The following is a 26,987-nucleotide window of genomic DNA, read 5'->3' on the forward strand; positions in this document are numbered from 1 at the left end:
AGTATCCGTGTAAAAATAATTGCGATATAAAAAAATAAAATCCATAACCATTCTCCCGCGAGACTTATTTTCTTATCACTGCTTCTCCATTGATCCCGGTAAATTTTCCATTCCATTCCATCCCATTCCATTCAAAGTTCATCGTCCATTATATGGGACGATTATCTCTGCGTATATATATATGTATACATAGGTACGTGCCTACCATGGAAACTCTGCACAATGCGAAAAGTTGGAAAACGGTCGAGTATAATAATAGTTTGGATTTTCGCTGAAGCTTGACAACCCTTCAGCGGCGATAGACCGAGGTTTTCATTTGCTTGTGCAAACGCGGGCTGTAGAAGGTAGGCGAATAGACGTCTGGTCGAATGGTCAAAGGAGCCAATTATGAACGGAGCGAGAGCCAGCCGGCCGGAGAAGGACGGATAAGTGCAAACATACGTGAATATCGCCGAGATGCAGTTGTCGCGGTGGAAGTAGTGCAAGGTATGAAATGTATGAAGAAATAAGACGGAATGGCTGCACGATATTTACAATTAGATCCACGTGATAAGGTTCCGTCGAAGGTGCAGTAAAGATTAAGAATGGAAGTAAGAAAATGTAGAATCACGAGGGAAAAGAAGAAAGAAAGATGAAAAGACACGTGGTTAAGGGAAGAAAAAGAGAATGGCATGAATGTATATACATATATGTATATATATATATATATTGCATATCTATCAAGTTTGGCTTCAATTTTCTACGTGTGAAAGTTTTGTCACCGGGTGCAGCAGTGCAGTCGTCTGCTGCAATCTGGGACGCGCGTAACATTCGTGCATTACGGAGGCAGCAACGGATTAAATATGTCAGAATTCGAGCTGCAGAATACGTAATACGGAAGGGATGTTTCATCGAAGCGTTTTATGCGTCAATATCACTCGAAATCATTTTGCCATCCTCCAAATTCTTTTATAACCTCCGAAATCAGACTGAAATCATTGATACTGAAATAAAATTCTGCCTCTAGGTAATCATAAAGGTAATCATTGGTAGTCATGAGAAATCATTTAGGATTACAACATTACTCTTTGTAATATTGAGAAATCGCCGAATATAATGAAAATTTATTCGTCAAGTAATTTCTCGTAATCGCTTTATAAAATGTAAGTAATCGCGAAGTACGTCATCACGGTGTCAATTTTGTAATATGTATATCTATTTACACGATAAATCCATCGGGAGCGATTTAAGAACAAAATGACAAGTCAAAGTGAAACGTATAATATATTAAGTTTGGCACGTGGTCCATGTTCTGTATACGCCTTTCAAAATTCCTGGTCATCCACCGACAGGAACCGGACCTCGATTCAAGAACACCTACGGTAGAGAAAAGCGCCAGTTCTCAGGGTCATTTGCAACGCCCATAACTATTACAACGCGTAATTATAATATGATGATGAGTATGATGACATGTACCTGTATTCCTGGTAACGATTTTTGGGTCACAAAATGGGTTTTCCCCGCAGCAATAAAAAGTGCAGTGCCACGTATGTGTTTATAAATTTTTATACGCAAGTCTGTGGTTATGAAGGTATATAATTGACGAATAATGATTTCGAAGAAACGGAACGTCCGATTATTTTGTTTCTAGGTCGTAATAATAACTAGCGGCGTGATATGACTTACACACGTATCGATCCACATGTTTGTGTTTTTTTTATAAATAAATATGACAATTTATGTGTGAGAGGGATATACGAAAAATCGTAGAAAAAAAAGGATTAAAACCTTAGCCTCATTTCCTCGAAAGCTGTTGATCACTGATTTTTCGCTCACAATCAACCCGATATTCGCAGATTCGTAGGAACATTAAATACCACAGAAACTGTGGGCAGGTACACGTATATACATGTATACACGTATAATACGACTCACTAGCTATATATATATGTGTGTGTGTGCGTGTGTGCATGTATATATTACGTATAGATCGGAATGTCCAAGCAGGCTATTTTTGATGAAAAACAAGACAAACGGTGCGAACAAAGAGAGAAAAGAGATAAAGACAGATTCTGAAGCGGATGTTCCAGATGCTTACCGACTGCAAGGTGTGCTTTGCCTCATGGAAACGCCGCGAAGAAATTTGTCTCTTCTACTAATAGAACCGGGATTCGTGACCTTTGATCTCGAAATGTTAAGGACGTCGCGGTCAAAGATTAGCGTCGTTATATCTATAGATACGGCAACGAATTGCGGGAGTTGATTCTTTTATCTTGTTCTCTAAATAATCTTTTTTCTTCGCGCGGTTTTCCCCCCCCCCCCCCCCCCCGAAATTCCTTTGTCAAGACCCGCGAAACCGAGAAACTCGGGACGTGTATACTTTTTAGCGTGATTTTTAGGAAAGCAAACAAGCGTTGAGGCCCAATTTGAAGTGAAATTTCGATGCTTGAAAAAACGGGTACGCGATTGTAGTTGTTTTCAGAAAGCAGACCGAATTATAAGCTCACTCGGTTCGCAGCTTGTTCTCTTTTCTTTTTGTTTTCGCAAGTTAAAATTTCTCCGTTTTCAGAGAAAAAAGGAAGTTATCGCAATCACCTCGAAAATGAAAAGTTGAGTTTCCACTAAATCTCCGCGTTTTGAGATTTGCTTTAGAGAATATTTCTTCACACGTCGCGGATAATTGTACATCAAGCATTTTGCATGTGCTGTGATAACTTGTAACGATTATAATTTTGTACAGAGACACTTTCACATATTCACACGAGTAAGATGTAGTATGAATAATAATGAATATACTAGATTAGAACATGCGAAAAAAAGTTTTTTAATAACAAGTAACGTTGCGCTCGAAATATACTCGTGGATAGGTGTAATTGAATTTCTGCAAAATTGAATTATAGAATATGAAAAAGATGGCACAGCTGTTACGTACGCGGTGCTCTGGACGCTCGAAATAGATCAAAAGGGGCAGGATCGAATATTACCGTATAACGCGGTCCAAACTTTCCCCCGTAAAAACTTTACGGTAGATTTCGTTTGAACTACGTTTTCACCAACGGCGCATTTCGTAAACTTCAATTCTTCGTATACCGTCTCGAGGTAAAAATTTACCAACGTAACTTGTCAAGAGAAACGAAACACTCGTGAGAAATTTTACCGAGGAATAAGACGTGTGTATGTATATTATTACTAAATTATTATTACACGCTCTGACGAGTTCCCTGAATTTAATATTAATCGTTGAAATTTTTTTTATACCCTTCGTTTTTCATTTTGCGTTTATAGTAAATTGTCATAGTTGAGCCGGTGTAGGGATTTTTGCCTAATTAGATAAATCGGTTTTTACTTTTCTTTTTAATTCATGTTAAGAAAAATGAGAAAGCGCGTAAATTTTTCTTGTCAAGTGATCGAATCGTTTGAAAGATTGAAATTCTACCGTACGTTTTTACCTGTGAATCGTATGATTGAACTTAATATCGCGAGTTTGGGTCTAGTCTGCGAGATAGGATAGTAAAACGGCAACCAAAGTGTGAAGCTTTGATCAGCTTTTTACGGAAAATTCATTGCACACGTACAAGAGGTTCTCCGTATGAAAAACAAGAAACAAAAATAAATAAAAATGAAACACACGTATAATGATGATGAAAGAAGGAAATAAAGTAAAAAAAGGATGGAATCACGGAAACTGCGAAAGGATCACGTGTAATACGTACGTGTATACTTTACGTATACGCTCTTGGCTAACGAGATTAAGCTCCTCGCCTATATTTATTACTCCTGCGGTGTCCCAGCGGCAAAGTTCAACCCCGACAACCTTTCGAGAATCGCGACGCTAAATTAACCCCAAGTTTTATGTGCTCGCGTATAAACAGCTAACGATAAGCTTCTCTTCTCACACACGCGTGTGCCAAGAATCTGGCATAACGTGCAGGTATAACATAAGGTATTTATAAGTAACGAATCACGTGACGCGTAAGAGCAGGAAACGTACGTTGATTCCAAGAATTGCGGAGCAACTTTTCCGACCTAAACAGGATCGCCGCCCTCTCGTGGTTCTCTCTCCTCTCTCTCTCTCACTCTTAGATCCACGGAAATTGCGTTCGCAGACTGCTGTGACGTCACTCTGCGGCCACCACAATGACGTAGCGTTATATCGATCTGAGCTTCCCCGGCTTTCGGGGGCGGCTCTCATCTGGTTCACCCTCTCGGTATAAAACTCACTCACTTTTTTCACCCGGGATTTGCCGTTTCGTTCTTTCCAAGATTGTTATATCATTGCCTGGTGGCGGATTTTTTTCAAAAGCACTCTCAACTTCTCTTATTACACAAATATACGTTGTATTTTTTTATTAAATCCGAGAAAACTCAATTCTCGGATATATTTAGAAAGGAAGTTTAGCACTGAGAAGCTTTAAGTGAAGAATTCATTCGGTAATTCCATGATAATCCGTTATCAGAATTACGTTATTGCTTGTAGATCAGGGCGAGTTAAATTTTACAGATTTGCTAGAAAAAAAAACGCCATCTTTTGAAATTCCAGAGATTATCATCACTTTTTGATTTTTTTTTTTTTTTTAATGAATAAGAAGAAAAAAAAAAGAAATACTCCCAACACTATCAAAGAGCTGGAATTTCACTCCAAAATTTATTCGTGTCTACATAACGAATTATCGGCAATTCTCTATTATATATGTGATATTGAGACTGACAAAACATTTCCAATGAAATTTCGGTCAGTAAAATCAACGTGTGGAACATTCACAATTAGTTATACGTGTAAATAAAAAAATTGTTGCGCTTTGACCTTACGATTTGGAGCCGCTCTGTAATTTTATAATATAGCGTTATCGAATTTCGCACGATTTTCCGAGACTCGGATAATTGCCACACGAAAAATTCGTACAACCGTTATATAAGACCGAGAATATTGTTGTCAAAAAGTAAGAAAAAGTAAGTGTTTTTGGAAAATGTCCAGCAACATGTTCGTTGCATCATATTTTACCGAGGTTACAAAAAAAAAAAAGTTATGCAGGCCTAGTCCGATATACTGGAAATCGTTAGCCTCAAAACTGGGGCATCCGTTGCCAACGGCTGTTGAGCTTTCAAACTGTGTGTGTGTGTGCTTTTTTTCTCACGTTTCTTTTTCTTCCTCCCTTCTTTTTATCATTACGAGGCGCTTATTGCACCGGCATAGGCTTCGAGGGATATCCGTGACATTTATTTTCGACACATTATAAGTGAAAGGGAAGCGACGGTGAAAAAAATAAGAAAATAAAATAAACGTAAAGGAAGCATTTATACGGAAGCACGAAAAGGTAACATGTAGGTAACCTGCATAAAAATGGCGCCTGATCTCTCGAATCGTTATTAAAGTCTATTCAATATAACACTGTCCGAGAACTTACTCGCAACTTACGTCGTTGGAGGGCAAAACTTGGGTGCATATATTGGTAATAAAAATTTATCCAAAAAACTTTTACCCTGTTATACCATCAAATCCGCGTTATTGGAGCATACGTCCTTGTAACATCAAACACGCGATATCCGCGTCTATAATCCCCCCTTTATAATGATCTAGTATTCATCATAGATAAAAAAAAACATGTATCAGCTATCACGTGTTATAAAATGAGTAAGGTTGCCCGGGTCAACCGACATTACTTGTAAAAACAGATATGTTTCAGACTTTAAACTGATACGCGTATTTTAATTTTTGCCGTTGGCCTGGTCACTTCTTCATCGCTCAACGAACCCTTATTTCATTTCCGTAAAACAAAAAGTGCTCCAATATACAATATATTATGATAATGAGAATTTCATACGTTACATTACACACACTCGTGTACTTCTGCATAATGCGGATGCATCAGGTATCGAATTTCTCAGCGAAAAGAAATTCCCCTCCCCTGAATAGATTATGCGAGAAATCCTGCCGTTAGGTTACGTTAGGTGTTCCATTCCGTTTCGACGTTGCCTTTTCAAAGGTTGTGCCGTGCATCGAGCGACGGAAGGGAGTTGCTAGGTTACCCGTGGGATAACCACACGCTATCATCATCCCTGCAAGTCTTCCCGTTGGAAGAACGAGGGGTCCATCCTTCTTCTCTCTCCTCTCTTCTCTTTGTGCACCGCAGCAGTGCAGCTCACAGTTCCTTACACTCAACTTGAAAGGAATAACCTATCCTAAACGAACCCCGCATAAAAACCAGGCACATCCTTACAAGTATTTAGCCGCTACTACGATAATGGTTTCGAAGTTAATCGCAAGACGTCACCCAACACAGGAATAGAATCTCCTGCTGAGGTGCGGTTGAGTAAAAGTTGTGTATGTACAGTTTTCGGTGTAAGAACGAAGCGTCGAAATATTTCATGCTGAGGAAGAACCGTTAATTAGCGATTTTTGAATTAGCCTGAAATTTAGTAAACCGTAACAAAATGAAACACAGTCATATTTCGAAATCTTAGTTCTTTCAACGTCACTGTAAAATTAAGAAAACAGCAACTTTATTCTCGTTACGATAACGTCGCTAACTTCAACCTCGTAAAAATCGTTGTCTGCACTGCGTGAACTATCAGCGATAAAATATTCATAATGTACTCGTCAATTTATACCAATAAATTTCCTTTGATATAATCTTTTCTTCTTTTCATTTCATTCCTCTAATTTTTCTCGTTCATTCTATAGCCAGTTTAACAACGCGAAATCGGATTTATTTGAAATAAGGAAAAACATCTCTTCAGTTTTATATAAAATGTATGAAAATTCATCTTTCCTTCACGTTCGATAAGCAATAACGTTTTTCTTAAAAATTCGAAAACTGCTATACGGCATCGAGCAGAAATAAAATTGTTTATATTATCACATGGTATAACGAATCGTTACTACGAAGATCAAGAAACGGCCGGACTCTCGGTCTAAAAGGTATGAATTTCCGTCTTTGAGACGGCAAAAAATGATGAAGAAAACCGGCCTAGACGCAGACTCATCTTACAACAACGTCTCCTTTATTATCCCTTTATGCATGCCCGCCCAGCCGCAAAACAACGTATGAATAGATCAAGCCTGCTTGCGCTAAAAGAAACATCCTGAGAATGGAATTGAAAGTGCTACTAGCACCTGGGTAACGGCTGCTGCACGACTATACGACTCGAGTAAATTTTTTATGCCTCGTGTCTTTTTTTCGTCCGTTTCGTTTCGTTTCTTTTATCTTACCCTGTCTTTTTTTCCTACCGCCCACGCGCCACGCCGGTTTTTGCGACCCGATGTACCGCCGTATTTGTCGGACAATGAGTGGGACGAAGAGGAACTGTTCCTGCCGTTTTTCCAGGCCGGAAAACTTCCTTTGAATTATTCAATACAGCGATACAAAGCTGCTGAATGTCGCTTTTCGCAGTCCCGTCTTGTTTTTCATTTTTCATTTATTTATGCATTTTCACGCTTCGGTGCGATTATGTTATATTTACGTGTACACGTGAAAACGTGCGTAGAATTTTTTACGCATTACGATATAATATCTGCACGTGGTGTAATATGATAAAATTAAGTTTCACGACGACTGCGGTTTACGATGAAACTGCACGCGGCTCGATTCATCATCGGCATCGCACCAGCGGCAGCGGCAGAATAACCACTTCAGTGTTCTAGTTCATATCCAACTTTTCCTCCATTGTTAGTTTAGAGTTAATTTTAGAATTAACGCTTCCGGGATCTAGTTGTATAATATATATATATAGGTACGTAACAAGCTAGAATGACGCGCTTTTTGTCAATTCAAACGTTTTCGTTTTTCTTCTATTTTTCTGTTGTACGTATATTAATGTAGCTCAAATGCTCCCAACGTCTACACGTTAATTACCAAAGTTTCCATTATCCGAAGCTCGTGCAAATGTGTTCTTTTACAAACATCAATTATATCTCTAGAATATGAAAAAATTCTCAAGTAAACGACGGGCGGAGTAAAAGGTAGATGAGAAATGGGAAAGAAAATGTGCTAAAGACTGAAAATAATTATAAAAATATAACTTCTCGTTACAGGCACAAATTTAGCAACAGAGATTTTTGGAAAACGTAGGGAATTGTGACGCGGGGCAGCGGCGTTCGCGTAGTTCTTCGTTGCAAAAATAATCCGGGCGTTTTTCTGACATATTAGAGTACCTACCACTTGAGGCCATTAAAGCCTCTCATTAAACGACGGTGCTCAACTCGGCGGATATTTTTATAACGTCCAGTATATAGGTATGTATAGTATATGACGCGATTACCGCATAAAGTTAAGCTTTTCTTTTTTTTTCTTTTCTCCTTTCCTTTTTTTTTTTTCTTAATCAGATGATTAGATTCACTCCAGGATTATTCCGATATATTTGAAATTATGTGAGAGATTGCAGGAATAAATATAACCGTATATTCAGAGAAATATATTTTACGTACACACGAGCCTTGAAGTTAAGTCGTCATCGCGTCCTCGCGTTTCCTTATTCAGAGGCTGTCTCTGCACGGGAGAAAGGACGAGAGATCGAGATACTATTTTCAACAAGTTGAAGAATCGGTAAGAAAAAAAAATATTCACGTGGGTTTATCTCGGTTTATGTGCACGTTCAAGAATCAATTATTTCGACGCAAGCCATCTTGATTATAAAATTGGTTAAAATGATAATGATTCGATGTCTAATTCTTGAGGCGAAATATTTGCTGGTATTTGTACAATTGAGAACGAGATTTATTGCATTTTTATACACCTAAATAATATTTTATCCGGTGGGTGAAAAAAAAAAAATGGAGATTCTCCTACGTTGCACAATAATTATACGTATAAAGCACAAGCAGGAAAATATCAATAAAATTTCTTCTACCCGTTGATTCATTAATCCGGATATGATTGTACGCTCATATAATAATACTTCAATTAGCACTATTATACGCATTTCCGTTGCTGAATTAACGCGAAAGATTTGAAAAGGCGGAACATTACATGAGATTTAAGTGTAAAAAGTGAGAGAAAGGTAAAAAACAATGTTTACGGAAGGACGAAGGGAAAAAAGGAGACCTTCAACATCTCGATCCCCGAAGTAGAAACATTATAATATTACACAATACGCAGCGACGTATAGCGTGAAACGATAAAAAAAATAAAACAGTATTTTTACATAAGTAAAATACGAGTCGTGAATATAGGCAAACAAATTGGTATACACCTAGTGCAAACACGTATAATTAACAGCCCCGATAATTGACGTGTTCGATGAAACTCTCTCCGCACGCACGGACATAAATTATACATTATATTATTATAATCGAGGATCGTCGTTTATATACGGAAATGGTGAAATTGCACTTCCTATACTACAGATTCCGTTAAACTTTCCCTCTCCTTATCGCGTACAACATACGTTACAAGACATGCACTCACAAAGGGTATTACATATTCACACGTTTACACGAAACGCAGCGTGTTTACTTAGCGATTTCGGGCACGTCTGTAGAAAAATTGATCTACGAAATTTTTCGTCTGACGCATGCAGAGGAAATTACGAAATTTAGCTTCCCTTCTCCCTTTTAATGAGGTTAATTACACACACACACACACACGCATACACATATTACAGGGATGTGTCTGCATCTTCACGTACATACAATATATATCCGATTGTTTCGCTGTACGTACGCGGAATAAATAAACCTCGCGTGTAAATTATATTTTACATTCTGCGTTCCTTCCGCTCGTGACGTTGGTAAAACCGTAAGGAGAAGTAGTTTAAGGTTTCGCGGCCAGCCTCGGTATAATACACGTAGTTATAGCTATATGATAATGAATACCATAAATACAGGTACAGATATAGGTGTAAACCTCTAAATAGACTTACAATGTCGTTGCTCGTCACTTTATCGCCGATTAACCAGCGTTAAACGTCCAAGAATTTCGTTTTCACGACAGATGAAAATATATACGTATACATATATTTTTATACAGACTGTACGATAAATTTGTATTTGTATAATACAATAAGATTATACTTTCAATGTATTTTCTATTTTCTTTTTTTATTTTTTTTTTTTTATTCTTCTTAAAACGATTTCATTTTTATACCGAGTATGACAATTGGTGAGGTATAAAATGATCTTGAAAATAATTTTAAAAAATTAATGAATAATGTTGTTAAAAATCGCTGCAGGATTTTTCATTTACATATACATCAAATCTCTGTAAGATTTTTTTCTTTTTGTTTTTTACCTGCCTGGAAATTCCTTGCAGTAATTTACTCTGTACGCAAACTGTATATATACACACTGATACAGTATATCATAGGTATATGTATAATTATAGGGCGTTCGAGTTACTCTGCAACTTTCCTTTAAAATGAAAATAAAAAAGAATCCTAAGTTTGCACCATCATCATCATCATCATCATCATCATCATCATCATCATCATCATAATCATCATAATCATAACGACAATCGTAATAATCAGCGGCAGTCGCGTGAGTTTCTCGGTTGAACGTAAAACAAACGTGAATGGCGAAGCGTTGCGTACACATATATTATAAACCACCAGCTGTGAGCGCGTGGCGACTGTCAAGATCGCGTTCCCTTGAGCTATACGGTGTTTGAACACGCGGTTATTTTCACGCAAGCTTGTCTCTTCGACGCGTGCAAGTATACCAACACGTGAAAAGAAATATATATATATATATATATATATACACGATATGAGATATAGACAGGCAAAAACACCACGCCTATTACGTGCGTTTAAAATATAAAAAGTCAAATACCTGTACCTGTACACAAACACATAACAACGTGTTACGTGCGAAGGATAAAATATAAACAACGAACAAATTATGTAAAAGGGAAGAGAGAGAGAGAAAAAATTATAAACAATTATCCCCATCGAAACATCATAAAGATTAATTGACCTCTCCGTAACTTCCCCGATCTTATCTGACGAGATATGTATTTTACCTCGACTTTACCCTGATTGCTTTCCAATTTCTCAAACTCCGACGAAAATCTACATAGGCGAGTATATTCGTCGCGTACCTCCCGAGAGCCCCAAGAGCGGGAAGTTACGGAGAGTCGGTGTGTTTTCTGCACGGTTAAGCATAAAAAAAAAAAAAAAAAAAGAAAAAGAAAAAAAAACATACCCCAGCGAGTCGAATGGAGGGGGAACTTAGAAATGGATTTATTGAATGTACGAGAACGTTACGGGAGTACGTATAACGTCGTAGGTGCTCGCGCCACTCAGCGCCTTACATTATCCATTATATGCCCGATCCCTGGTCGAAGCGAGCGGAAGCTGACGCAACGGTCGTTTCAAAGACGGACTAGAGCCAAGGTTATCCTTATAATTATAATTATTAGGCAGCAACGTCGAGGCACGTGACCGCCGTCGGGATGACCGGTCCTATTTTTTAGTTACCAACGAGAATATTATTTACCGTAGCATTTTTTTTTACGTGTACATATATTGTGCATACGCTGATGTACGTGTATGGAAAATTATACTGTTATTGTAATACCTGTAATACTGTAATAATTACAACAATAACTTAACCCGGCAACCGGAAGTGAGATTGAGAATTAAGCTGCGGCGTGGCAATGGGACTTTGAGCGATTCGTCGATACGACAGGGGAGACCGGAAATTGGAAAATCTACGTCCGACGGAACGATGTTACATTGGAATTGACCGCCGCATCCTCACCCCGCACCCCCTCCCCTTGTTTCGCCCCAATTTCGATCAAGGCGGACAAGGAAATGCATTTCCGTTTTTTTTTTATACGTATAACAACCGCGTATTTTTGTTGTGTAAAGATATGCCGAGAGAAAAAGTGAAACGAATTAGAAAAACGACTGAATTTTGCTTACACGTTTTTTTTCTAGCGCCAATGTTATTTAAACTTGATCAAACTTCGACCATAAGAAAATGTGTGTCGGTATCTTTTTGCAATCTATTGATTATACGATGTTTCTTAAATTACAGTATATGTTTGAAAAAATATTGTTCAGACTTTCATACATATATAGATATATATTTCGAAAGGAAAAGAATTTTTTTATTTTTTATACTACACCTTTGTAGAATAATTTCGATAATTTTTCTAAACGTCCGTTTGTAAACAGGTAAAAAATATATATCGTACGAATCGATTTACGAACTGACTTTTAGCCAACGTGACGATTTTAATAATTTATGCACATTAATATCGTACATTATCCTTGATGAATCCTTTCTTTTCCCTCGATTTGTAAATTCTTTCGTTCATTCGTTCATTCGTTCATTTCGCACTCTGATAAAAATCCTGCGTATCGAGCGGTTAAAATTTCTGTCCCACGTTTTCGCAAGCTGGACTCTCTATCGACTTGTCAAGCACCGCGTGTCAAGAGCGTACGATTACTTTTATTATACCTATATATGTGTTAATATATGCCCAACGTCCTTGTACGTGTGGAATACGTAATGCGGTTCGTTATCTCGTCGTGTCTGTGTCGTACATACTGCTCGTATATGTTCATACCTGCCTTCAATTAATACAAATGTAACTTAAAGGTGGATTGTGCAGTTTTACATGGTGACCCTGCGATCGGACAGGTTCGCTTGTTTTACGTTCCGAGGTTTCGGGCCAGAGCTCAAGCTTTGTAATAATGCGAAACGGTCGTTTTGTCTTTTAGTCTTGCGACACGAGCCAGGGAATTACCCTAGTTTCGAGGCACACGGGATGCAGTATTCAACTCAATTCAAAGAACAAGGATTTATCGTCCGTAATACGACGAATTAAGAAGAAGAAGCAGAAGAAGAAAGAGACAAAAAATACAAGGTAAGGTACATTTTGTTTCGATCATTACAGGTGTCCAAAATTAAAGCGATTACTTTTTACTAATTATAATATATAATGTTTGAATTTGAATGAATTGATGATTTTTTTTTTTCGATTTTTATTCGTAAATCAAACGTCAATATTCACCTTGATTTATACAGTGCCTTGAATACCGACGATTAGATGAGAGAAAAATTTTCGCACGTAAGAAAATTGCCTACAATTATATACGAAGAAATAATCAGAGTGGAACCACAGTAAGGATCAGACATTATTTATCGTCGAGTAATTCAAGAATTATTATAGATTGAACGTAATTAATCAGTGTCTATTTTTTTTTTCGCCATTATTTTCATACTTTAAATATCTTATATATACAAATTTGATTAAATACCTTTCATCTCTCGCATGCATAGGTGTATGAGAAGTGAAGGATGAAAAAATTCTTAAGATGGGGGAAAAGAAGAGAATACGACACAACGATAGCTTTACGCATCTCTGCTTAGAATGAATGAAATGTCGCGTGAATCGTGAATGCGCCTTTTAGGCTTGGTAGCTTACGATAAATACGAAATGGGTGGGTAAACTAATTAATTAGAGTGTTTCTTTTTATGAAACACTTTCAAGCCCGAGTTATAATTTCATCACTTTTTCCCCTGCACATGTATAAACATATATATATATATATATATATATATATATATATATATAAGCTTTTATTTTATTCAACGTTGACGAAGACCGCACACGCAATTTTCAAAAAAACAATGAAATGAGAAGCAGACCTGTAAGTTGTTGGAAAATTGAGCAGTACAATTTAACCAGATAAATAGTGTAGGACAATTAACGATCGTCAGCTGTTACCGAAGGAGATGATAAAGGGAAAATAAAAAATTATATGCAATTAATTACCTCGGCGATCGTGACGTAATAAGAGAGGCAAATCTGCAGGTACGAAGATAAGGCGGAAATCCAAAATCCGTTTAGCACTGTAGCGTGTGACGATGATTATCTGGTATATGTTATCCTTGAGTATGCACCGCACAAAACGATGAACAGTTCGAAGGGGAGAAAAAAAAATGAATAAACAAATACACGGATGAATAGAAACGGAAATAGAAATTTAAAAAACAGAAACGAACGGAGCGTTTGAAATCAAAAATTCAATCAACACGGATAGGGAAGGGGTTCGCACCCCGAATAAACGGGGCGTAAGGTTAAAACCGAGTAATGACGATTTTCCTCCCCTATCTCCCCCCACTTCCGAAACGTCACCGGGTAGCAGGATATAATAACACAACGTTAAATCAATAACGGTGGTAAGGAAGAAATCGTCCGACAAGATTTACGCGAACTGCAGCGTATAAACGCGAGTTTGCGAGTGACGAAAAGAAAAGAAATAATAACAAAAAGAGAAGATAAAGAAGAAAATACCGATTCAACGTGCGAAAGTCGAACGAAACGAATGGAAAGATGTAGCAAATGATAAGAGACTAAATAAAATAAAAAATTAAAAAAAAAAACAGATAAAAAAGCACTGGATACAACGATTGGATAAGAGGTGAAGAAGAAAAAGAAAATGACAACGGACGATTGTTAATGTTTTTTTTTTTTTTTTTTTTTTTTGCGATATACGGTAACTTGTCAAGTTACACTTTGTTGCAATGCACGAAATTGCTTCGCGACCGGCTGGTTGTATTAGACACACGTTAGATTTTTGTTACGTGGAAACTAAAAAAAAAAAAACAACCAAACGCGGCAAGAGAAAGAGAGAGATGGTGAGCTGCTTGCCGCAACAGCGCCGGACGACGACTATTTGCAAACCAGCGCGTTATGCCTCGCTAGAGGGACATGCGCAGAACCACCATCACCACCACCACCATCGCTTCTATTTCTACTATTACATGCCGTCACTACTACTACTACTACTACTACTACTACTACTACTACTACTACTACTACTATTGCGACTAGCAACGCGGAGGACCGAGTGCGGCATAGTCGATAGCACGAGAGAGGTGGTGGTATACCTGTACGCAGATAGAAGAGAGAGGGTGAAATTGTCCAGCTGACTCCGATCGAGGAGGATGTTTCATTACCGCGAGGAAAGACTGACGGTGAAATTTGAAGATCGGGGATAATTGAGTGTGTGAGGTGGGGTGGTTTTTATTTCGGACTTGTTAGAATTTTCAAGTAAATAAACAATGTTCGCCTTCGGTTTGCCGTTTAAAATACACGCACGTTTTTTGCTAAAACTTCAGCATACGTTTCGTCGCGGGACTGATTGTTTGCGGGAGACAATTTTGTTACAGTGAGAAATCAGTGAGCGTTGATTATAATTACTGAATAAAAAAAAAAATAAAAAAATATCAGCATTGTGCTACAGAGCATTCGCGTCAATTGGAACAAATTAGAATTTGACTTTCTTTTTTTTTTTTGTGAGTTTGATATTAGTGGACAATTGACATAAAATCCACAAATGACGATCCTGATATTTTTAGTAAATAGAAGCATCAATAATGATTGCTTTCTTTCATTTATAGATTTATTGCGAATAGTTTGTTCCGGGATCAAATATATATATATACATATATATAATTATGTGTATACTAAAAGTTGAGTAAAAACGTGTATATTTTACTTGCCCTTTTGAAGAGATTTCTATTTACTTATTTCGAACTAATTCGGAAGGTGACTCAATGAAATTTCGAAAAAATTTAATATAAGGTCCACCCTAATCTGCAGTTCGTGCATATTTTCACTTGAAGGTATAAAATATCAGGGGGAAAATTCTCTCATCGGCTGTATAACGTATAATTTATCAGTTGTAACGCGTCGATTAAATATTTTATTTCAGCTATAAAAAATCGCCGTATAACATCAAGTCGCCATTATGTACGGATGACGCAGGTTTCGTCTCGTTGACAAGTTTTTTAAAATTTATTCATTTTTCTGTCGTTTATTTTTCTTAAATAAAATTTGTTTCGTAAACTGCAAGAACGACTTCCTCATTCCTTATATCGTCACGACACGATGCATAATGTGTGCAGTAAACTGTGTGAAAGTTCGAAGATTGGTTAGAAAAAAAAAAAAAAAAAAAGAACAGAGGCACTAAATTAATTTCTACTGCAAGAAGTATATCGATATATATCGTAAATCTATATAATATCGATCATATATTATTTCAGTTATACGGAGGAAAGGTATTCGCACAGAATTTCGCGAGCATATAACATATAGTAACGACGTATTAAACAGTTACACGCTACACGTGTGCATATTATGCCTTAAACTCGTTATCTAGAACATAAAAATAATTGAATATACGCATATTAATTATAGAGCAACGAAACTAGCAAACCTGAAATTAAACCTTGGTCGTATTATCATTGTTATAACGAGCATGGTATCGTACCTTCATGCCCGTATACATACATAGATACACACATCCGTATACGTAGATATTAGAGACATACCGAGTAGGTACAATATAATCGTACGACAACAGTTAACCCACTTCCGGGAGTAAAGAGACCGGTAGCTAATCGTAAGAGCTCAGGATAAGAAGGATGAACGAAGCGTGGGAGAGGCTTCGACCTAGTGAATAAAATTGTAGTTCGGGGCATAGGTGAAATGTTTCGTGTCGTCGAAAAAAGCTCGACGCGAGCCGGATTTGATAATAAATTTCATAAAGGTCGGTATTGTACATTCTAGGTTACATGAAAAATGCGCAGAATTGCATACCTACGATGCATACCGTAGGTATCTGGTACATACCTATACGTGTATAATATAATATAATAATCGAAACTAGCTGATGCGGGGAATTTTGAAATTGAATCTAATTAACGCTGCACGCTGCAGTACGGAGTGGAGATACCTACATAGATAAGTATGCAAAAAAAAAAAGCGACGCGATTCTGGTGCACCTTATATGCATGTTATACGTGTATATATACGCGTGTGCTCACAGAACGTGCAGAGAACGACGGCACCTGTGTACATATATTTATATATACATATATACATATATATATAATGCTTTCGTCAGAGGAAGACGGTCTTCCTGCCAAAATTGAGTCTATATATAGACTAGCTTAGAGTTCAGACGTACACTTGTGATATGAGTAGGTATGTATGTATATATATAAAACGGTAGACAGTTGACACACGGTCGGTACTGCATATTTCTTTTATACACATATGTATATTGAATTTAATAGAAACGTATTAGATGACAAAGATATGCCGGAGAGAAGTGATGAATCTGTGCATATCTATAATTCTGTGTCCCAATATGTGCAAAATAACTCAGAAGATAGAAAGGGGGAGGGGGTGAAAATATAAAATAATCAAAAGCATAGAAAGGCTGAAATGTAGAATTTTGTGAAGAGACGAAAACTAGATTAATAAAATTTAAAAGTATGGAAATTCAAGTATGGATGAGTGAAAAAAATGGAAAGATCGGATTATAGAATGCTAAAAATGTAGAATCGTTAGAAATCGTCTCGTTAATACAATGTAGAATCGTTTACAATTTCTAAATTTTTCTGTTATACGTTGCAACCTTTATTAATTTTGTCTTTCTTCATTTCGACTTTCTATATTTTCAATTTTCCGCGTACTCGCGACTCTCTGCATTTCGATAATCCTACGAACTATATTTTCGCTAATTTTTGAAAATTCGATACAATGTTTTTTTAAATTTTATTCTATCAATTGGTCATCGTACCTCCCCTCTATGCGATTTGCAAATATTCCTTTTTTCATATGCGTACAGTTTTCGAAAAACCGCAAACTACACCAACACAACTGTCTCGATAAAGCAGAAAGGCATACATGGTTTACAGTTTTCATCGAAGCACGGCATATTTCTCCCATATATTCACATTTCAGGGTTAGTTAGATCTGCTCGTCGTCTGTTATACACATGTACACATACATGTATAAGCAACGAGTCTGGAGGTGAGGTCGTCGCGTCACATTGCAGAACGACGGACCAACTGTTGGCAATGAGCCCAATGGTTGCACCATACTCCGAGAGTACAGTTTTGGTCCTGTTTCGCAGGCTCCTTGAGGAGAGAAAAAGAGGTAGAGAGAAAGAGAGAGAGAGAGAGGAGAGAATATTCGCGGTTCCGTATCGCGCGGTTATGACAAAAATCGTTATTGGCATAATACAGCTCCGCGAAAGCGTTCTCTCGACGCCTTTTGCGCTTGTGTACCTAGTATAGGTATAAAAAACAAAAAGGGATATTATGCACATGCATAAATACGCGTAAGCCGGCTCGTGTGCGCTCGTTAATTAATTTTAATAACCCAACACTGACCTGCACCCGCCCTCTTGGCATCTCGTTTTATATTTATCCTCCCGCAGCTTCCCTTCATCTGATATATCACATAATATACATCTTTTTTCTTGCCTCATATTTCAAATTGTTTTTTTTTTTTTTTCATTCTCTGCCTCTCACTCTTCCGTCATTCGAGCCGCGCTCGGATAAACCGACAATTTTACCAAGCTCAGGATTGATTCCAAAGCAGCGAAGTTATTTTTATTTATTTTATTTTTTTTTCTTAGGTTTCGTTTCAGCAATGACGCAAGTGTGCGAGCTGGCGGAAACGGAATTTGCAATTACGCCGAAAGTTGAAAGTATCTACCTATTATAAGCGAATATATGTACAATTACAGGCATTCGAGAAAATTAATATATATGGAAGGAGAAGCTTGTGTACGATTATATTTGTTAGGTGTTGACCACGCAGCATATCCGCGGTCTGATGGGGAAAGTCGAGAGATGTACACAGGCACGTATAATACACATACATGTAATTTCTAATTGTAAGTCGAAAAAGTTTTCAATTAAAGGGGCTTCGAGGAATACTTAACGCGAGCATTAAAAAGTTTCAGGGTTCGTAAATTACTGTGCATATTATACACTATGATACTTAATTATGTACAAAGAAAAAAGAAAGCAAGTATAAATTACGAGTATGAAATATTTTTGCGATACTTGTAAAAGTAATTTTAAAAGGAGACCTAATGATTAATAGGAAAATCGGTATGTTTATTTCATCAAGACGGGACGATGACTCGACCAGCGTGGGTTCAAATGGGCGGACATGTTGTAACACAACAACAATAAGACTGGTAATAATGATAACAACATTCGGAATAATAATGATAATAAAACGTAGGATACGTCACATCCAACATTTTGCGTTCAGCATTATGAATAGAACGACACTCGACGCCATGTTGTGTCTTGCCTGTCTCAATACCGCGACAGCTTTTTTTCACCAGGAGAATACGAAGGCACGACGGTAAATATACAAATAAATAAATAAATACCTGCATATACTTCAAGATAATCAAATATTCACGTAAACTTGATATCTGACGCTGAAATTATAATTGACCTTTCAAAATTCACGTTTCATATTTTTCGAGTCGATTCCCTGATAAATTCAGTCATTAAACGGTATAACAGGAAACGTTTGTGTCTAAAGAGAGAAAAAAAAATAAATAAAAATATGTATACAAATTTTATCACGATTAACGGAAAAGTTGCGACATATTTTTATCAAGTATTTTTCCCTCTATTATATCCTTTGGACAAAAAAAAAAAGAAAAGAAAAGAAAAAAAAACAACAACCACTGTATTGTAAGTAAAATTTTGTGTTGGGAGAAACGACGTGAAAACTGACAGAAGAGATGCGAGATTGCAGAAGAGATCTCGGGGTCAAAGTTGCAGCGCAAGTGGGTAGAATTTATTTATTTTTTTTTCTTTTGAGATAGCATCGTCGCGACCGACGCACGATCAAGTGAATCACTCAGCTTCTATTGTACTAGCCTTAATCGGCAAAGAACCGTGACCACACCTAATATTTGGCAAAATGCTTATAGACATATGCGTAATTCCGTGCGCTGCGTAACTAACGTGCCGCGGGTGAAAGTTAACGTTTAAATGATCGGAGGAGAATATTACGCGTTATACAACGACTGGACATTGACTCACGATCGGAAAGATAGAATCGATTTTGGGACGATCGAAAATTGTGCGAGTGGTTGATTTTTATGACGGGACTTTTTTCTGTTTGTCATTTTTATTTTTATTTTCAAGCACCCTGAAATTTGAATCAACAACTTGTACCGCGGATCGAAATTTGCCAGTGAAAAAAGTACCGCTATTGTACCTTTAAACTATTTTATGGTAATCCTTCTTTGGGATTTATTAAACAACTTGTGCGTATATAGGTGTCAAGAGAAGTAAGTAACATATTTGTACGGATAGATGGGATTGTGGAATTTTTTACTCACCTTAAGCAGGGTGAGAATTTTTTGCGACAAGTCGTAATCGAAGTTTTGATATTTACTGTCCGACATGTCGTAAATAAATACCAGCCCGTGACGCTGCGTTTCCGCACTTTCAAGGGCTGCATCCAATTGGTAAACGACACCCTGAAACGAGGAGAAACGAGATTGAAAAGTGGATAAAGCGAAAAGAAAAATTAGATAACTTTTTTACAGGATAAAATGATATACAGTGGGAAATAATATTTAAAAATAATAGTGATCATTTTTATCGTATCGTGAGATTCACTGCAATATCGACGGAAGCGATAAGTTGGTTTGTGCGAAGGGAAAGTTTCACGGAGGACGCAGCGAGCTGCGTTGGTAAGAAGAGCGCTTTTACAGATTCCTGCAATGCTGAAAACTCGACGCTCAATGTTTGTTACGCGTAAGGAAAATTTACGAGTATCACTGCACTGTGGAATAGGTGGATAATTTATCAACCGTACATAAAACCGAATTTATCGAGCGTTAATAACGCCTTTATCGTGTGACAAGCGATGAGTGAATATTTTTCATTGAAACTCGAAAATCTTATCAGTTTTACCTCGTAAACTTTATTCCAAAGATTATAAAGCATATTTACGATTAGTGTGTTAGAAAAATGAAATATCCGATTCATAATGTTTGTAAAGAAAAATCGAGAAAAATATTAGACCATTAAATTTTACACGAATAATTTATAAAACTAAAAGTTGAAAGAAAGTGGTTAGTATAACTTGAGACCAGTTTTGTTTTCAGGTTTTGTGTTTTTCCCGTAGAGATCGATGATCTTGCCAAGTTTTAGAATGTGTAAAAAAGGTAAGAAGACAAAAAAAAATTTTTTTTGTAAATATTGAATCAATATATAATATATATAGACAATTAGAAGTTACTGAACAGACTGAGGAAAAGGCGCAAAAAATCTGTTTATCGATCAACAGGTACGTATTAAAATATGATAATTCTAATAATCCGAAGGACCATTAAATTACAGCTGATACTGAACGAACCTTAAAAACGTTTCAGATACTAAAACGAGGAGCCTTGATATCTACAGATACTTGCGGCAATAAACAATCCAGACGAGTATCTTAAGGAGACTAGCCATAGCTCCGGGTGTTGAAAAGACGCGGCTGCCTTGGCACGAAGGGGATACACCATGAGGTACTTTTATATTCATAGAGTTTTTAAGACAATAAACCCAAGAATAAACACACATAGGCACATACGTATATCCGCATGCATGCATGCGTACATACGCGAGTAACACTTGGAACAAAAAGTGTCTGGAGTATGTCGTTGCACAAGGAAGCACGATGGAAGAAAATGAGGGGAATACCCGCCCTTTCTTTCCTGTTTCCAGACGTTCGTATAAAAGCTATGGTTTTCGTCGAGGCTTTTTTCTCCTCGCCGTTATTATTCTTCAACGACGAGTGTCCGAATAGTCATACGTGTGTACATTGTACACGGATGGGGGATTTTTGCATTCACTTACTTGAAGGGTGGTCTGGTGCGTTGTGTTTTGTGGAAGATGAAGGTGAGCGGTGAATATCGCAATGGCAGCCCCCGTCCCGTCTCTCGTTGGCTGAAAATAAAATCGGTCAATGGATATTTACACAGTTTTCTTTAACCCTTCGACAGTTGGTTTCGATTCTCATCCTTTTGGTGAAAATTGAAATTCCTTGACGATTATGAAAAACCTAAACTATACATGTATTTTGGTAGGGATAGGTGAGGCGGGTGAAAATGGGGCATACTTTTCAGGATTTGTTACAACGCGACGCCGGTTCCAGGGGTGATGAATTTTGAAGGAACGCAAACTCCGAAGTGTCTATAAAACTTCAAAGAACCCCCTAGAGACGGTTGACCCTAACAATAAGAGTTATACTTTATCCCTGAATCAATATATGTATAATCTTCATTTTACACGGACGAAACATATAGAAAGAAAAGAAATCGAACCGAAACCTGATCGATATTATAGAGGGAAAAAAAAATGGACGGTATAATTTATTAGAAACTTCTTTCCAACTATACACATTACGGGAAAAAAGTCTCTGAGCAGAGCTGAATGAGAAGAAATCGTAATAAACGCCTCTTTGATATCTCTTATGGATAACGTGTAACGTGCCAAATGATTTTTGGTTGAAATCGATTGCAAAACAGTGTAATTTAATTATACAACGGCGTATCTATAGCAGGCTAATTACTCCGAGAACCGAGTTGATCTGCAACTGTATGGTCTTTTTGTTAATCACAATTACGACATGACATGCACAATGATAAGACTGAATAATCGCAAAACCACCGGATACTTGTTACAATTGTACGGCTTGCACCGCACGTATAATTGTGTAAGATTTTTGTCACGTATAGAAATTGGCTTATGCAGTTACAATATCACACCGCTAAAAAAGCACAGAAAGAGAGGATCGAATAAAAATTGAACCGCAAAATTTACTCATGATTTATAATATAATAAAAGATGATATCGTGAAACACGTAAGATGTTCATGCGTTTAAAAGAGTGAAAAACTTCGACGCCGCTAAGTATAATTAAATAACGAATGAAAATATTTGATAAATAAATTTTTTCACATAGCTTGAAATTCGTTGATACATGTAATATACTCGATCGAATTTGATCCCTTAGTCGTATGAAAGTTAAACTTGTACTTCTCGTTTACACGCAGGGTTTCACCGACTTCAACCCTGGTTCATCCCCTTGTTTTGGTAGGTCGTCTTTAAGCCGAAAGCCGTCAAAGATTACACAGTCTGTCGAGCGTCGCGACGCCAAGAGTAGGTACCTACCTGCCTTACCGTATACTTATACGTAGAGAGAAATGGACGAAGGAAGCCCGCCGCTGGCGAGGAGTTGATGCGGTACATAGTGATTAAAAGTAGACGAGCACTTAGGTTTATGACTGAATGTGTGTACTAACACCTAAGGTGTTTTACTCGACTCGCGTTACTTCGACACTTGCCCATTTCGTTGCTTTTGCAGACACGCGCGCGCGCGTAAAAAGACAAGATTTTTGGATTTCACAAAAACACGTTGGTGAATGAAATAAAAGGAATGGTTTAATTCTACATGTAACGCATTTGAAAATCGTATCCTCAATTACTAAAGCTCGTAAAATTTTTTGTCTTGCATATATACGTATGTAAGAATCGAGTTGTACGAAACTTTTTCGATTAATTGAAACCTCAGGAATCATAGAAACAGATAAATATGGTCGATAAATAAATTATCGGAGAGAATGTAACAAAGTTTTGCCGTTTTTTTGGTTGCATATCATTTAAATGCGTCGTCTGATATTTCAAATTACTTTTATTTCTCTTATTGTGGTGGTTATCAGGGTGTCCAGCATTGATGACATATCGAATTATATGATATTTTCCGGTTTTCCAGAAGAAAAAAGATATTTTTGACGACTCGTTTCAACCTAACTTTACTAACAAACTCACTTTTTTGTCGTGGAAATCAGTTAAAAATTAGACACCAGATGTCTATACCGTAAGTTGAAATGGTCCAGTTTTTCTTTCAGTTTCGTTTTGCTTAAACTCAATTATCAAGAAACACGGCGATTTTAAGAAACTAACGGAAGGTTAGGATAAACCATTATTTCAAAACATGAAGGTAAAAACATCAATCTAAGAGCACTGACTGTTTTTAATACTTGTGTATATTTTTTTTTTTTATAAATTTTACATAGTGCTCAGCATCAATTCATCAATGCTTAAAATTCTTCCAGAAACAATATTTTTCATCATTTATACGCTTATCACAATTTCACAGAATCGTACACAGATGAGTAAGAAATACGAAAATTCCAGGAAACATATCCAAATTTCCTAACACTTCCCGGTTTTTACAGGTGCGTGCAAATTCCCAGACAATTCCCGGTTTTCCAGGTTTCCCTGACAGTCAGACACCCTGTATATGTGCGTGCATGGAAACTTGATTCTCGCAAGAGATCCAATTTCGAGAGGGGATATATATTTTTAACCAACCTCTGTCAGGGTGTGCATGCAAGTTTAGGGTGCGTTCACACCTGGTTTCGATAACCGGTACACGTCCACCCCTTAATACTTCCGTTTGACGAAATAAGAACTGTGTGCCTAGCTAAAGTATCCAAAGATCAAGATCAAGCACGTAAAAATATAACTAAACTTTGTACAGACGTTTCTTATTATAGACAGAAAACGTTCGTAGCGCGTCTTGCGTATAAAACAAAAGTCTTTTGTTGATATTACCAAATAAATAATAAATCGTACGAAATTTTTAGGTCCTTTCGTTTGAATGTTGTTTTACTTAACGACACAGATTGTTATTCTTATCGCTGTGTTTCGTTGAATCTTTCAAATAATGTTTATTCGAACTGAAAGAGCATAAGAGTATAAATTCGCTGTATATAACGATTGCTGTTCACGATTTATTCCACGTTTTTTTATTTGACAAAATTTTAACGAAAAATGTACAGGTATTTATATAACATACACGTATCACAGACACGGTGACACGGCTCGGTAGTTTAATAACACTTCTTTTTTTTCAACGTCTAGTCTCGAGATCTTTGACAAAGAAGCTTTCTAGGTTCCTAGGTAAGTACGCGTATAGTTTCCGCTAGCGAATCTCACGTGGCCGCCGCGGAAACAAGTGTTTTAATGGTTTCGTCGCAGCACTTTGGCAACTCGCTATTATATACACGACCCAAGTCCTTTGTACACATCGTGTGTATGAAAATCTCTGCATAAAAGTCAGTTTTTCACACGAACAAAAAAACCCCGCATCCAAAATTCGATTATGCGGTCTTCGATACGTTGTATTTCTTGCGTTTTATTTTACACTACATTTAATATGCTAGAGATGATAGAAATATTCTCTCTACGATTACAAAAAAGTTGAAAACTGAATGAAGTTGAGGGGTGAATATAAGACACGAAAATATTTTTCACGTTATAAGATATATTATAAATAGTAAAAGTAATACGTGAATTTCATCCGAAGATATATAAAAAATTCACACAATTGTTTATAGACAAAGTTAAGAGACGATTTTAGACCATGGCACGACATCACAAACGAAAGGTGGAGATGTAAATTCGATGTAATTTCCTTAAAATTTGCCCGCATGCAATAATTATAAGAGTTTGAAAATATAACACATATAATATATGATACGGTGAAACCAAGAGCAATGCGCGTGTGTACCGGCAATATGGAAACGTCTGCAACCGTGCGTTTCTAACCCGTGGGGAAAACGAGGACACGCAGGACATTAGGGACATACATGCACGCATACCTATCAGTTACCTATTTTTATAGTGCTATGCTAACGAGAACTAGAATTTCCTGAATAGCCTAGATGTAGAAACTGGCTTTCATACACGTTTTTGGTACACGGTTGAAAAAGAAAGAAGAAGAAAAAAAAAAAAGAGACATCGATATAATGACTGAGATAGCTGCTTCCTTCGATCGTTCGTCCAGAGTTAATTAAACAACGAGTCTCCTTGTCACTTTGGATCAAAAAACTTGTTCCAACTTTTCCAGTGAGTACACACCGATGAGAATTCAATTTGTTTCATTTGCTAGATGATTTCTCGACGTATAGTAAAGTGAGGGTCGTTACAATAATAACGGTTTTGTTATATCGTTCGAATTGCAAGAAAATCTGGTGCAACTACAGTATAAATATTTAGTGTGATTATGTCTACTACATTTTCCGGCTGTCGTAAGATTCAATCTGTGTTTTTTCCAGCTCAGTTGATACTTTAACATAGTTTTACCCTGGCGCCAACATCAAATCATCATCGCAATGAATAACCATAATGAAAAAGAATAGTAATAAACATCAGATTTTCTGTACAGGTGAAGTTTAATCAACTAATTTTCGTTTTTCATGAAAATTTTGTAATGGTGGAAAATAGAAATCTCTCTCTCTCTCTCTCAATACGAGAGACGTCCTGCAGGACAAAGCAACCCTTCGAGAAGGAGAGACTTTGGCAGTAATCGAACGCATAGTTTGTTCTCGTAGTTTTACGGTCGGCGGGAGTTGAAACTGGGAAAAGTTTTTCCGATATGGAGAAAAAAAGGGTGTGTTAAGAGGAAAACACTCACCAGGACGGTGAATTTCCCTGTACGAAGCTCGCTGTGGAGAGGCTCCTGGGTCGGATTTAGACGGGCGAGACCTTCTCGTCTCCTCGTCGCCTCATGCTGATCGTAGAGAGCCAAAGCTCGGGCGACTTCGAACTTCCGCGCCGCCAGGAACTTGACGGCTGTTCCCCAGGATACGGGACCGGCCCGACGGCCGGCTCGAGATTTATTAACAGCCTCTATAAACTCCTTGGTAGCCTGTGGAAGCCGGAAGAAAATACACGGTTAATTTTCATTAATCGACACCATTTTTTTTTTTAACGTAATCGGGATAAAAAAAATCTCTTGTTATGGTAAAACAGATATTTCGCAGAGGATACGAGATTTCGATAACCACGAAAGATAAGAGTGACAGGTTTTTTCGACAGCTGTCGCGGAAAATATCATTTGTTTAAACAATATTTATCAAACGAATGTCAAACATTGCTGTGAAGAGTCAATTTTGTCAAATTACACGGACAAGTTTATAGGCGAGTCATTATTTTCACAAGTAAAGTGAGCTATCAGAAAAAAAAAAGAAATGGTTAAAATTAACGATGCGAAAGAAGTTTTAAGAATTATTCATCGATGTAAATAGAAGAAATTTTGAAACCAAAGTTTTCCGACGAAGCTGTTTTGAGATATGTGTAATAAATAAATTCATAGACCAAATTTTACATTCAAATTTCCTCTTTCACCGACAGGGAACTTGTTTTTTAATCATCGTACC

The 26,987-nt window shown here is 37.1% G+C and overlaps 1 protein-coding gene across 2 annotated transcripts in view; it reads right to left on the minus strand.

Moving 5' to 3' along the window:
* Window positions 1-26,987, minus strand: part of Ptpmeg2 (Protein tyrosine phosphatase Meg2) — a 63,065-nt gene that overhangs the window by 17,705 nt on the left and 18,373 nt on the right. For both annotated transcript variants that reach the window (XM_046633098.2, XM_046633099.2), the window contains exons 2-4: window positions 26,243-26,476; window positions 21,617-21,706; window positions 20,107-20,247 (exon numbers count right to left, since the gene is read on the minus strand). In XM_046633098.2, the coding sequence (XP_046489054.1) occupies window positions 20,107-20,247; window positions 21,617-21,706; window positions 26,243-26,476 (465 nt within the window). The remainder of the gene's footprint in view (window positions 1-20,106; window positions 20,248-21,616; window positions 21,707-26,242; window positions 26,477-26,987) is intronic.

The sequence above is a fragment of the Neodiprion pinetum genome, chromosome 6 (genome assembly GCF_021155775.2).
Source record: "Neodiprion pinetum isolate iyNeoPine1 chromosome 6, iyNeoPine1.2, whole genome shotgun sequence".
NCBI lineage: Eukaryota > Metazoa > Arthropoda > Insecta > Hymenoptera > Diprionidae > Neodiprion > Neodiprion pinetum.